The 14,769-nt window shown below is 39.3% G+C and overlaps 1 protein-coding gene across 1 annotated transcript in view; it reads right to left on the bottom strand.

Moving 5' to 3' along the window:
• Nucleotides 1-10,251: 10,251 nt before the first annotated feature.
• Nucleotides 10,252-14,769, bottom strand: part of LOC104165862 (epidermal growth factor-like protein 6) — a gene marked incomplete at its 5' end in the record, with an annotated part of 5,422 nt that continues 904 nt past the window's right edge. The window contains 3 exons of the mRNA XM_009705621.1: nucleotides 10,252-10,689; nucleotides 11,894-12,159; nucleotides 13,542-13,628. Coding sequence (XP_009703923.1) covers nucleotides 10,594-10,689; nucleotides 11,894-12,159; nucleotides 13,542-13,628 — 449 coding nt within the window. The remainder of the gene's footprint in view (nucleotides 10,690-11,893; nucleotides 12,160-13,541; nucleotides 13,629-14,769) is intronic.

Below are 14,769 nucleotides of genomic sequence, written 5' to 3'. Positions count from 1 at the left end.
CAATGCCAGTAAAAAATTGGTGTGATTTTTTTAATGCATATTTTTGGGTTTATTCACTAATGAGGCCTCTGTTGCTCTCTGCTGACAGTAAACTGGACTTACCTACCTCACCTTGCCAAGTGGGTTCCAGCATGGATGTCGTGTACAGCAGACACACCACTTTTTCCTGATTTTCACATCATGAACGTCAGCAGTACTAATCACAAAGGAAAAACAAAAAAAAGCCTTGCATTGTTGTATAGGATGTAAAAAATCACATAAGCAATTTGCTAAATTACTGTAATGAACCAGCGGTCAGTGTTCATTATTGAGTGGTATCAAACCTTTCGTTGCTAGTGCTGCAGTGGTTGCATTATGCAGTGGTGACTGAAGAACCCTAAATGATTGCTAATTCTGTTTCATACTTAACTCGCAATGTATTTGTGCCGAACTCCCGAATTCATCAGTGATTGAACACGTGGTGCAATGGTTAGCCCTGGCTAGCTGGAGGTCGCAGTTGAGATCAGGCTTCCTTTTTGCTTTGTCTTTGTGGGACAAAACCTATCCCAAAGAACCCATAGTTTTGTGAAACAAGAGGTGAAGAATTTGAAGCAGATGACATGACTGTCCAGAACGGGCACAATAAAATAATAGCAGAACAGGAACACTATCCAAGCCTTCCAGGTCCAAATGTGGCTTGTCATTCAATGGCCTATCTTACTTATTTTTAAGAATTTTTGCAGCATACGTGTGTCATGAGCTCAGCAGCAGCTATCATTGCAATATTCAAGTTTAGTCTCAGTTTGGAGCTCCCAGGCTCTTGAATGGTAGTTTTCTTTAATCTTTCTCTATCTGTAAGATTGTATGGTCGGAAGGCCCAAGAAGGAGCATGACTTGCTCCTCCTGATTAGCCCTCCTTTGAGCAGGGATCAAAACTGAGGATGCCCCTCCTGGGGGTGGGTTCCTCACTCAAAGAACTGCTTGGGCATCTCCATTATATCATCTTCGGTCTAATGAATAAAGATCATCAGTTTCCCATTTATAAAACAGAGGCAATAATGCTTTCCTAATTACCCCATCCAAAACAAAACAAAAATATGATAAAAATTATATACCCATTATATTCATACCTATGTGTATATACATGTAGTGATAGATACAAACATCCTTGTGTTTGCATGGTTTCCCAGGATTAAATCAGTGATACTCTAACAGTGGCAACCTCCTTGCGACTTCAGTATTTGCTGTCATAAGTGTCTGCTTCTCTAAAAACATAGGCTTCTATTCAACAAAGTGAGATATTCTGCCAGCTGATAAAGTGTGAAATATCCACAGAACTAACTGGAAAAATGTTGATCAAACAATGTTCATCGTAAGGTTCTTGCACAGAATAATATCAGTTTCAAATAAGCTTCCCTAAGAAAAGATTTTTTTTTTCTAAACCAATTATTCTTATTTAAAGAAAAACAAAATCAAAACAAAATGGTTGGGTATTATTTATTCTATAAGATTATTTTTTATATTTTTATTTTATTTTTAAAATTATGTCATATCATAATGTCATAGCAGGCTGCTACTTTATCATGTAATTTACTGCTTTGTCACACAGTCCCACAGTGGTACAACACATCATTCTGGACATACTATAAAAATATAACCTTTCTGAGTTTAAATGAGCTGTAGGTTTGCATTTTCTGCAAGTGATCTACATAAAAGACAATGTTAGCGTAAGAAGGCTTGTGAACAGTTCTGGCTTGCCTTAAAGCAGGAAACACCCTGCAAAATTGCCACAATTATCACTTTGTTTATTTATGAACTTATACCCATATCTATGAAAGAGATCACAGTCCCTGAAAGCAGGACCGTGATAATGCTGTTTCTTTTAATGAAACAAAAAGCTTTTTTTAATGAGTTTTGAAGATGATGTGTATTGGCAATGAAATACCACAGAGGTGTACTCCTATTCACAAAATACTGGTAGCGTAGTTATTGGAAACTTAAGTCTGTGTAAGTTCCCTTAAAATCTTCTTTCTTCAGTTTGTTTTACAAAAGATAAGCTTTGGTGTCTCTTTTTTATTGTACATTCTTGGAATTGTAACAACTGCCTCTTCAGAACAGCTCAGGCAAAATGTGGTGTGGTGAGAAGGACTGATGGACAGGCATTTCCTCTAAAATCCCTGGGGACCGGCACTGGAGCTGTGGTTTGAACTTTCGGAAACTTTGTGCACAGGTAACAGCAGCAGCTGTTCCTTACGACGTGGAATCAAGGAAATTATAAACTCCCTGAAAACCTGACAGGGAACTGGTAAATGGTCACTTGCTAGAAATGCTCCTAGACAGGGAGGTAAAGTCAATGTCACCTCTCCGTAACACCAGCATAAATCAAAGTGTCTGTAATGAAATCAGATGAGTAAAAGATTTACATAAACTTGGCTGAGAACAAAATGTGTCTCTGCATCTTCAGCAAAAACCTTGAATGCCAAAGCTGTGATAAATGATTAACTGCCTCCTGTGAAAATCAAAGAAAGGCAGAATTACAAATATCGTTATTAAAAGTATCATTAATCCTATAGAAAACCATCATCTTTTTTGATTTATACTTCATACAACCTTTTTTTTATAGGTTTGTAAAGCACTGAATTGGCAATAGGATAGTTTTATATTAAATCTCTGCGATAATATGTCTGTAAAGACAAAATGAAAGGTGGCAACAGTTCAGAAACTCTTTATTAGCACGGCTGAATAAAATTGATTTGTTCAGATTTATGGACTTTTTCTGGCACTGGGTTTAAAACATGATTTTTATTATTGTGTTTCCTGCCTAGGAAGAATTAGATCACACTATCCTTGAAAACCTAGAAAGCCAAGAACGATTAATCATGGCACTGACCGACTAAGGAGAAGAACCGCAGATGGCCTAGTGTTTGGGAAAGGATGTTCCCGGAGTACCAGAGCAGCAGCAACAAGCAGAGAGACAGGTACTGCAAATAGCAAACTGGTGACGTTGGAGGTGTGGGAGGCTACTGGGAAAATATCCTGCAGTGATTTTGAAGACTTCTTTCCAACTTCGTGAATTCCTGTGGGAGCCCTGAGTAGCCAATATGTTCATTTTCAGTGGTGCCCAGCGACAGGTTAAGGGACAATGGGCACAAACTGAAACTCAGGCAGTTCCACCTGAAGATGAGGAAGAACTTCTGTACTTTGAGGGTGGCCGAGCCCTGGCACAGGCTGCCCAGAGAGGCTGTGGAGTCTCCTTCTCTGGACATATTCAAAACCCGCCTGGACGTGATCCTGTGCATCTTGATGTAGGTGACCCTGCTTTGGCAGGGGGTTGGACTGGGTGATCTCCAGAGGGTCCTGCCAGCCCCCACCAGTCTGGGATTCTGTGATTCATGCCTCAGTCTGTCACTGGCAGGAGATTTCATGACTTTGCAATTGTATCTGTGTCCCAAATCCAACAGACACTAGCCAGACAAGGCATCTGTCTCCTGACAGGGGAATGTAGATCAAAAAAAAGACAACTTTCAACTTAGCATGAAGTTTAAGTGGAAGTATACAATTATATCTATTCTAGCATAAAGCCCTCAAAATAATTTCCATCTTGTGTAGGAAGGCAGCTGGGATAGCAGGAAAAGCAAAAGTGCAAGATACTTTCAAAGTGGTTTGTTTATTTTATAATGGAATTGATTCACTAAGATATGAAATCTTGCAGTAAGACGAAATATGAATACAGTCAGGGAGCAGTAAGAACCAGACACAAGGAAATATCCCTCACTGTATACCTGCATTCAAGGTTGGCTTTTGTATTTCTCCCATGCTCCAATTAATGACCCTTCTCCTGAGTTCCCTTTCCTGTTCTCGGATTGCCTAACGTCAGCTTCCTCCAGCGTTTAGTTATGTAGCGGCCAGTTTGCCTCAGGGCCAGGAAACCATAACAAGATTTGTGCTCTCTTAAGACAGGTGCTCAGATTGAGCAAATTTTGAAAGGAATAAAAAAGGGCCCACAGAAAGAGAAGCCCTCCCTATGGCATTCATTTTGTGTGCCAGTGCTGTAGTTCTTCCTGGAGGGCTTTCTTCAGTTTAAGGTTTCTTCAGTTTGAAGGTTATCTTGTCAGTAAGTCTGGAATTTAAATTGTTTTTAGAGTTCCCAGAAAAAAAAACCAAAATCTGTCTATGACCTAGACATATGATTCAGTTCATGAAAAGTCCCCTACCATTCTGCTAGCAAGTAAGGAAAAAAATGGCATAATGTGAGCACTATTAAGTGAATCATTATAATGAAATGAAATGGGGACCAAAGTGTTTTAATCACCTCTTCCTCCATCCTTAATGATATGTTGAAGAGAATCCTACACAAATCTCACGTCCATAGACTGTGAAAATCCAAGAATTGGGCCATACTTTGGGACTCTGACAGATTTCATTTTGTGAGAGTACCTCCCCTCAGGATTTGTAGTGTGTTCATTCACACAAAGAGTGGCTGTTTTGTTTCAAGGATCACTTCCACATTTTTAGGCTCTGATCCAGTTTTGAGAGGGAGATGGATCAGGCCCTGGATTTCCTTAGGCCAAGTTTGAACTGTTGCTGCTTATGTGTGAGAAGAAAAAACCTTCAGAACTGAGCTTGGCAGTAACGCTGCTCACCTCCCCTGCTACGGCTGCTCATGCTGTTTATTTCCACTTGCCCCAGCCACTGTGGGGTAAACCCACTGCAGCTTGTTCTTGGGTGCTGGGTGGGATGCTCATACCACTGCCACGCACCAGCTATTCCGTGACAGCGAGGGTAATGCCTTCATGTCTTTGTTCACTGTGAAGCCAAAGCCCCTCTCCTGTCCCACTGGATGCAGATGGCTGTAGTTGCAGTAGTCATCTCTTCTGTGTGTTTCTGCTAGCGATGAAAATCAAGGATACCTTAGATGAGCACTCTCCTGTTTGAGGGACAGTTGGTAGGAGGCAGTCCTGAGATCCCTGTGCATTTTCTGTAACGCTGGAAGGTACTGAACTTTGAGAATGAGGACGATGCACATAAAGTTAACTGCGTAGTGTTAATGAGAGGTATTTCCCATGTGTTCCCTGGCTCTTCTGCCTGACAGGAATACCAATACATGGTGGGGGTATTGTACCACCAGGCAGACCCGAAATTTAATTACCAGGAGGATCTGTGAAGAAATTCTGCCAGAGTCAGTGGAGTGTTATGAAGCCGTCTATGTAACTTGCCCAGTTAAGTACTGCGCAGGGTACTTGAGAGAAATTGAGATAAACAGTCGTCTCTCTCTGTCTCTCCTTTCCTGCTCTACATCCACAGTCAACCAGTCTGATGCTGGTTAGTCAAATAGGAATTTGTTGTGTGAGCCTTGAGGTTGTTTACACACACAGGGTGTTCTTGAAATAGTAACTAGATGTTAAAAGAAGACGGCTCCCAAACTGTGATGACCAGCAGAAAGTCCAGTGACTCTCCTCCTGAAGGAACCAGCAGGTAAATCCATTACGAAGTGGTCCTGTGTTCCACCACTGCAGGACATGGTGGACAGCAATGTCAGTACAGGAAATATGGGAAAAATATATGGGAACTGAGTCTGGATATGGGGCATTTACATGCTTGATGTACTTTTCTGGTCTTTTTTAGTGCAAGTGAATGTTTCAAAGGAAAATGCAGTCATTCTCGGATCATTTTCCTTAGAGGTAGTAGCTAATTTGGAGCCACCGACTATAAATATATAAAGAAGATTATTTATTCCTAGTCCATTACTTTGCAGTCACCCACAATTAATTTTCCCATCTCATTTTCTCGCACTGTCACTCAGTATCACAAGATTCTTTGCCGTCAGCTTTTGGTCTGACTGTCTGGAACCATGAAGGCAAACTTTGTCACCTTGCTGTTCACACTTTCACTCACATTTTCAATAGTTGGGCCATTCTACAAGTGCCCCCTTGCCTCTAGCAAAGGTGACTATTTTAACATTCTGGCAGTTTCAAAGAAGACAAAGAAAATTAGGAGTGCCGTATGTTTACATCCTGGGCAGGAAGGTGATGCTAACGAGTAATTAATTGTAAGTGAACATGTGGCTTTCTTGAGTACAGGATCTGCTCTAGCACTTTTTAAATCTGCTGTGAATGTTACTTAGTTTAGAATAAAACTAGTACTTGAGGTAAGAATAGTTTTTTGGCTGGTTTTGAAATATATTGTTTCTGATTATGGTGTGTATTTCTCAAAGTTTTTTATCATTATTTTCTGCCATTTTATCATGTTTGTAACTTCTGTTTTTTTCTGGCGTTGTGTAAGTGTAAATTGAGTCATGTTTTCAAGTGAGAAGACAACTTCTGATGCGGTACATAAAAATACCATGTATTAAGCTATCAACTATAGCAAGAAAACTATAATACTGCAGTAAGTCAAGGCACAAAGATTATAATAATTGTAATAAACTGCAGCAAATCAAAACACAGAGATTTAATGTTAAACTGCTATCAACCTGAAATCAAGGGCCAAATTCTGATTGCCTGCTTTACTCGCCGAAATGAGATCTACTGACTGCACCCCAGAGATGTCCAGTTCAGCAAACAGATTTTGAGCATCAAAGTTAAGCACTGATATTCCCTGTACAGCCAGCAGAAAGCAATGGAGCAGGGCAGTGAGCTCTGGAAGAAGATTTAAAGTGCCTGAATGAGCTGCTAACTTTGCTATTGTCTGTGTACAGAAGGAACAGGAGGAAATTCGACATCCCACCTCTTCCCCTAAGCTACAAAAAATGTATTTGCAATGCATGCAAACTGCCTCCTGGGAGCATTTTGACTCCCAAGTTTTGCCTGGGAGTCATTTGAGGGAATGTTTGGAGTTGGGCCCTGACAAAGCATGTCTGTGGAGCTATTCAGTGCTCCTGCACACCATCCAACTTGTTGGAGAAGCACCATCTTTGCAAGGAAGTAAAAGGAAGTATATGAAGAAAAAAGACTCAAATGCTATTTTAAGGCAAGTCTAGGGAAATGCTATTTCCTTTAACTCAGACCTTATCTCTCTTGGTATCAAATACACTAATTGTTTATCATGAATCATGTTATTCTAGATAATATTTAGCTTTGAAATATTTTTCTTTCATTTTAAAATGAATTAATAAAACACTTTAATGTGGGATTAAAGTTAGTTTTAATCTGATGACCTAAAATGTTCACTATTAAAATGATTTCTCAAGTCTGTCTAAGAGGAATATTCTTCTCAGGGGTGTATTTGAACTAGAAGTTGGTATAATGTATTACAGAACTATTAAGAAATTGAGAAATTCTCAGACAGAGTATTAGGCTATTTCCTAAAAAAAAAAAAAAAGGAAAGAAAAGGAAAGAACCTTCTAAAACATTCAGTCATGCTTTCATGCTTTACTGAATCACTGAAGACTAAATATTCCCCAAATACAAAATTAACAATCGGTGTTCTCTTAACAGTTCTGTAATGTGCGCTTGCTGAGGAGCTGGGGTTTGGGAGGGGGAGGATCAGAGACACTGAATGGCTAACTTTGTTGAAATCAAACTTTAAAGTCAGGTATTGGAGAAGCTAGTAACTATCAAAATTTTCCATCAAAAATCTTTTGCTGTGATGAGCTTTTATGTAACAGTACACATATGACCAAATAAATTATTATCCACACTTTCTTGTTATTTGCCTTTTCATTAATATTTTGTCATGAATTTCAATACCTCTAGTACATGCAGGTGTATGACTCTGTCCTAAAAAATACAGCAATTATGAAGTAAATATGAGTGGCAATCAGTCATTGAAAACATCCCTCCATTATCTTTGTCTTTACAATTCTTAAAAATTGCAGTGGGTAATTCTTATTTAATGTATAAAAATAACATCTAATAGCTGGAAAATGCTTTAAGTTCCTTTCAATTGCAGGTTACAAGATAATCATCTGTGGGAACATGTCTCAGCATTTCCATGTATTCACAGCTGACAAAATGAAATGTCTCCTTTAATTCTTTTGGCAGTTGAAGAAAAGTGATTGAAACCTTTTGTTATACAGCCTTCAAGATTAAGTGCTCACATCTGTTGAGTAGTTTTTGAAGGACGTAGTATAGATTTGGGTAATTAGCTAGAAGCTCTTTTTTTCCATTAGCTTGTAGGCAGAGTACTGTCTCCGAAGTTTATTATCAGACTTAAGAGTTGCAAATGATGTTATCAAAGTTCAAGCCACTTGATTATGGCATTTTCAAATACTCCGCATGCAGTTTCCTTGCTGTCTAAAATAATCAAGCAGATAATGGATTTCACATTTCACGGTAATGGAAAACTGTCAGGAACATTGTGAGGCATTAATGACTGGGGGCATAATGTGCCCTTTAACTGTTTTCATCTGAAGGAGAAACACGTAGCTTTTGCCCTGAGCAGTTGCATCTTTTGAATGAATGGTGCAAACAATACCAGTTAATTTGCTGTTATGCTGATGTGGTTTATATGAATGTCTATACATAATGGATTTATTTAGTTGCTTCTGCAGAAGCTATCTTTGAATTTATTCACAACAAAAAGGGTTTCAGTTTTGCTGGTCAGATCTTATTATGCTGGAATTATTTTTATGATCTGCTGTGATGCAAGCTATCTTGTAGCTGACAATCCATTGCAAACAAATGAGAAACAACTTCTGCATCTACTACAGAAAGCGTTATGGCAGCTATCGCAGTCTGTTCTGATCTGCGTAAATAATTTTCTGACTCATTCCATGAAATGGAAAATCTTTTCTTTTGTCTTTTGGATGGAATGCTGCTACTAAAGTAATTGTCACAGTCATGATTCATGGTGGGCTCCGAGTCAGCCAACAATGAATAACTGTCAGCATATCTGCCTCCATATCAGACCATGTTCATTGTGTTTACTCTCTATTATTTGTGTATTGAGCAAATCATCTTTAGATATTATGCCTTCCACAGGCAGTACTTATCTTTCCATGCCAAATAACTGCACATGCAAGAAATGCTGGTTTGCTCCACATACATACTTCAAATATATCATTTGAACTGCAGTGCTCAAGACTGTAACGATTCTTAGGCTTCTCAGGCTTTAGGGGCACTGTCTATGTGTAAATTATTGCTGTTTGAAGCTAGACACAGAATTTGATTTCAATAAAATTGATCTTTCATTTTCTCAGTCTTCAGTAAAGGAAGTTCAAGTTCAGAGAGTCAGACGAGGATGAGTGAGTCCAGAAAAATACTTGTTTTACTTTTCTGCCTCATTGTGACCAGGTTCTTCAGGCATCCTGAGATCACAGTCAGCATCCGATCCACTACTTAGGGAACCTTCCCCTCGCTTTGAAACTCCCAGAGTCTTTACCCCAAGATTAAAGAGAGTTTGGTTTTCTCAAGTCCTTATTCTGTAATTTCCTCAGCACCTCCAAAGACACCAGGAAAGAAATTCATACGTCAAAGCTGAAGTCCACGTACAGTTCTCAGAGCACCTGTTCGTAACACAAACCAGTTCTAGCAAAGAACAAGCATTTCCTGATTACATAGCTACTGTAAATTTTCCAGACATTTCCAGTCTTGCTTACCCTTTCCTCAGCTGTGTGCAAATTGCAAAAATACTGAGTTTCAACATCCTCGACTTGCTTCATAGGTGCAGTTCAAGGTGTTTGAACTTCTGTAGTTGTTTTTTGTTAAAAAGCTTAGGTTCATATAAGCTGAATTCTTCAAGGTTCCTTAGTGTTGGTCTACAAAATTCTATTGTTTTGGATGTCCCCTTCTTCACACAAGAAATAAAATAAAGAGCGTCACTAATAATAAACAGTGAGCAGTCAACCTAGAAGGGGATACACAGAGCTAAGCAAGAGGAAAATGTCTGCACGCACGTTTACCTGAACATTGCCTGAACCAGGGCTTCTCCATGGGCATCTCTGTCCTCCCGGGATTCAGACCGTTGGATACTTTCAGAAGAGATCACAAGATGGAAGAAGATGGTCTTGTCCTCCACAGCATTGTCATTCAACATTAAATGTTTATAAAACTATAAAGGGATCACTTCTAAACAGTGATTTGTGTGACTCAAAGACACTGATGACAAATAAGGTATTTTACATACTTTTTTATTATTGAAAATATTCCTCAAAGACATGACTTCACTTACAACTTGCTTAGCTCCATCCAGAAGGAAATAAAGCTCCTCTCTTTCTTCTTACTTCTTGAATAGATTGAATATCTACACACTGAGTAAGAAGTTAAAACTGCATCACCAGAGGTAGTAACATCCTCTTAAATACTGCTTTATGTTCTTGTGGAGTAGAAGAAATGAAATAGAAGACTTAAGAATAGCCTTGAAAGAGCTTTAAGGAATAAAAGCACGTAGAATTAGGAAAAAAAGCTAGGCAAATAATACTTTAGAAACCCTGACCTTGAATTATAAAATACAGTAGTGCTACACTCGAAGTGTGTATTAGAATTAGAATAACTCATAAAAAAGTGTACTCTGCATCTTGCACATGTCAGTTTCTCTGTTTGCATTGGTGCATTAAGTTCAAGGCACAGTTTTTATGGTTTTGGGTTTTTTTATAAAGAAAATGATAAAAAATGCACTACTAGTATGGCAAATATTAAGAATAGGATTAAATCCAGTATACTCAAATATCCAGTATCAGGTATCTTCTGGGCATAGACCAGAAATTAGTATAACATTGTCCACTCCAATTTCTCCAGTTTTGCCCTTCCCACGTTCTGATTCAAAAGTGACCTGTCATAAGAAAAGACACGTATTAACAGTGAAAATGTAGCTTATCCAACCATTTAGCAACTCTTAATGTTAATTAGTTATAATGCTATATCTGAGGAATGCTTTTCACAATACAGGACTTAATGACTTAAATCCTTGCAGTTTTTAGAGTTTACGTGTATTATTTGAACTAGACTTATAATCCTCTGCACAGATTTACAATACCAAATGGATTAATTTAATAAGATTATTTATTTTCATTGTACAAAGAAAATGCAAATTGAGTGAAATCCTGTTATAATAATGTAGTTTTATCACAGTATGTGATGTTAGTGCACTTCATTTCTTGAAGACATTACAACTGTTCATTTTAGATCTATTTGGATCCTTGGGTTTTGGGTGGATATATACATATATACTTAGTCTCTCTCTCTCTGTAGTATGTATATATATAGTATGTATATTGTAAGAGAGAGTGGGTTCATTTTTATGAATAGGATGCCTGGGTTTTTATTTTATAGTCTGATTCTCATTTATGTAAAGGCTTTTCTACATCATTCCAGCACTGCAAAGAACCTTGAAAAGGGCTCGCATTTCATTTATACTCACAGTATCCAATTACACACTAGAAGCCTTTACACAGCACTGAAAACATTCAATCACATAAATGAAAATCAGGGCCTAGGATTTCAAGGAGAAACTTGCTGAAGTCCTGATTGAGGCAGTTTTCAGGCATACTTCAGTGCACAGTGTTCCCTCTTGGCTAGTGTGTCCTGCTCCTAAGGTGATTGCCCACTCTTGATTATACACGATGTCTCCTTTTGCTCTGAAGGTCTGCTTTAGTGTGACTTGAGAGCATCCCCTTCTATGACACAGAAAGTTTTCATTTTTCCAGGCATGTATGTATGCTTCTGTTGCATGAGATATTAAGGAAAGATTTTGATTGCTCGTGTTAATTTATGATCTGATGCAGTTTTTTTTTACAAAACAATAGGATTACTGGCATCGGTGTCCTAACCAACTGGGGCGATTCAGTTCTGAAATTACAACCAGATAAAAACTTTTTCTGTCTCCTAAAATGTGTGTTCCTGTTTCCCATTTCAGATACGCCTTTCAATTGCCAGCAAGCGATGCCTATGAAACATTTGGTGGAACACTTGAGGATTAGGAAATTAAGCTGTTGTGTTGGTTATGGTAGTTGGCTCATCGATTGTGTTATACTTACACTGTTAGTTGTTTCAGCTCCCTGAAATAGCTCTATTTTCCCCGTTCTCCACCTTTCATCTTCTCCTTTGTTCTGCTCCCAGACAGGAGCAGTTTTTTTGTTTGCCAGGAATACTCGAAGTTTCCCCACTCTCTCGCCAGCAAGCCGATAACTGAAAGTCAAGCAGTAGCTGCTCCTTGGTTTGAGGTCGGTGAGGAGAAGTTTTAGACGCCCCATATCATTCTTGTGCCCCACAAAAGCTGGAACTGCCATGTAGTACCCATCGCCTTGTAACAAAAAAAAAAAAGGAAAACCCATCTTTAATCGACTTGTGTTATTTATTAGCAAATTGAAGACATATTTGCTAAGAAAATGCATGGAAGCTGTGTTACTTGAGTAATTTAAAATCAGACTGAAGAAAAGCAGCAGGGAGTGTACTTTGCAAGGAATAAGCTTGCACTGCTGGAATTCAGATCAGTTTAGAGAGCAGAGGTGTTCATATTTCACTGGCAATTACAGTCATGCTTCCTTACACTATCTTTCAAAGCCAAAACCATCTCCATTTTTCAAATGCAGCAGCCTGAAACATACTGCTGTGCCTCTGTGGTCAGACCATTTCCAGTACTTGAGCTAGCTCAATACTCTCTCCACTCTCCTCTGCAGTGATGACAAACTCATGAAGGAACTGATAGCTTGTTCCTCAAATCCTGGAGGATCAATGAAATGACAGAGACACACAAAGTGATAAAGGGATAAAACATCTGGGACCATAAATAAAGTCATAATCAGCAGAGACAAGTTCGAGGAGATGGGGTAAGGTCAGGGTAAGGTCTTCCTGGAAGTGACAGCACAGAGCAGGGACTTGGGGAAAAGGAAATACATGGAGCAGGAGAGGAAGGATTAGTGAAGAAAGACTGCGATGGAAAGACTGTGAGGGCAGAGGGAGAGAATGTCCACGTAGGAACTGGAGCAACTGGCCTGCCGGATCTGCAGGATCCACCGGTCACCTACTGCAGCGACTTCTGCAACATTTCCGCTGTCACAGGGGAAGAGACATCCTTTCAAACAAATGTCTTCAGCCACACTTTTTTATGTACACCCGCATGGCAGTCACACATTGCACTTGCCGAGCCCTTTCTCAGGTTTTAGCAGGCCTGCCGTTGGTACCGGGTCAGGTATCGGTTGTTCTCAAATAGCCCCCTGCCCTTGGCTCACTCTGAGGAACACCGTCACTAGTTGGTCTTGCAGAGTTTGAGATTTCTGAGCAGTTATCACAGCGCTGTCTAAGCCGTGTGAGTGACTACATTGTCACATCCATCTAAATGGCAGATGTGTGGTTAAATACCCTACCAGCCTTGGAGGGATACAATGCGTAACTAAGAAGGTTTCCATTGCTTTGTACCTTGCAATTCTGAACAGTTATATTCTAATAATTTTTCTCATCTTTTGATTAATTTGTGTTGAAATGTGTTGCTGATTACCAGTTGCCAGTGGATATTTCAAAGAAACAACTTCCACTACCAGCATCCTCTGCCTCTTTTTTTCTTTTACAAAGATAACCCACTGATAGGAAAGCTAATTCTTGATACTGTTTTCCCCTCCACCCCTCTTTTTTTGAGGGGGTTAGCCATCAAATCAAAGCATAGCTAGAGGGCAGATATTTAAATACCTCTATCTCGATCAGCAGGATTCCAGTCAAAGTCATCATCAGCATCTTGCTTCCAGTCACAGACCCCTCGACTGAAGCTGCAATCAACTGAAAAAAAAGTTGGCCATAAAGACTCAGAGATAAGAGGAGCACTATATCATAAGTACTGATAAAAATAATTTGCTCTTTATTCACTCAGTTATTAATGTACAGGTCATTCTAAAATTAGCTACAACCTGAGTTCATATAGTGTTGACCTCGATTAAATTGCAAAAACACAAAACATTAGAATGTATGTAGTAATTCTTTCTTTAACTCACAGGAAAATCTATTGTGTCTTTTTACTGCCAATCTCCCATCTGCACGTGAGTTTATACGCTCTGACTTCTGTATAGCATGAGTGCCTGCTGATCACCAGGTATGGTTGGAGGTGTTAGTTTTGAACTCTAGCATCATAAATGGTTTAGGATCTGCCAACTTTAGAGTTTTCCTCTCTCCGTTTGTTACACTGCTGCTGTTGTAACCTACAGTTGAGATCCACAAGCACCAGTTCTATCCATTGAAAGAGAGAAGCTGGCCTCCCATGAGAGGAATCCTTTCTGTCAGCACTCGATACTTGTACTACCTGGAGCTGGGAATGGCCCAAATCTGTTGACCTTTAGAGCACACTGAAAAAGGGTGTCACCCAGCGCACACCACAGCCTTCATGACTCTGCAGGTGAAAAGCATTACATACACAAAGAAAGAAACACTGTGCAATGCAAGCACGACAGATCAAATTAAGAATAATACGTCAGCCATCACAATTTCCTCAGAAAGAAGCATCCTCCTTCTTTTCATGTATTTTATGAGACAGAGAAGTGCAGTATGTGACATTTAGAGAGCTTTACTGTATAAATCCATTGTTTCTGAGACTATTGTTTTCTGAATTGGAAAAACCCCAGTATCTTACCCTTAATGCCAGCCAGCATATCTGTCTGTTTTGTTTTGTTTTGTTTTCTTTAAGACTTGGAAGCATCTGTGGATTGGTTTTGGGTGAAACCCACCTTGGCCTAAAAATAATCTCAGCTAGAGCCAATCCCAGCATTTCAGCCCCTGCCCACTTGGCTGGTAACTCCCCAGGAGGATGCTGCTGCCCTGTAAATGCATCGGCTCAGTACAATCTCTCAGTCCCCCCTTTTGGATTCTGCTTTTTTCTGTGGCTCTCATAAGGAGGTCCTTATAGTCAGCTTCATGATTCTGTCCATCA

Source organism: Cariama cristata, unplaced genomic scaffold, assembly GCF_000690535.1.
Source record: "Cariama cristata isolate BGI_N322 unplaced genomic scaffold, ASM69053v1 scaffold9128, whole genome shotgun sequence".
In the NCBI taxonomy this organism is placed as follows: domain Eukaryota; kingdom Metazoa; phylum Chordata; class Aves; order Cariamiformes; family Cariamidae; genus Cariama; species Cariama cristata.
Note: the sequence above shows the minus strand (reverse complement) of the source record. Positions and strands in the feature narration are given on the sequence as shown.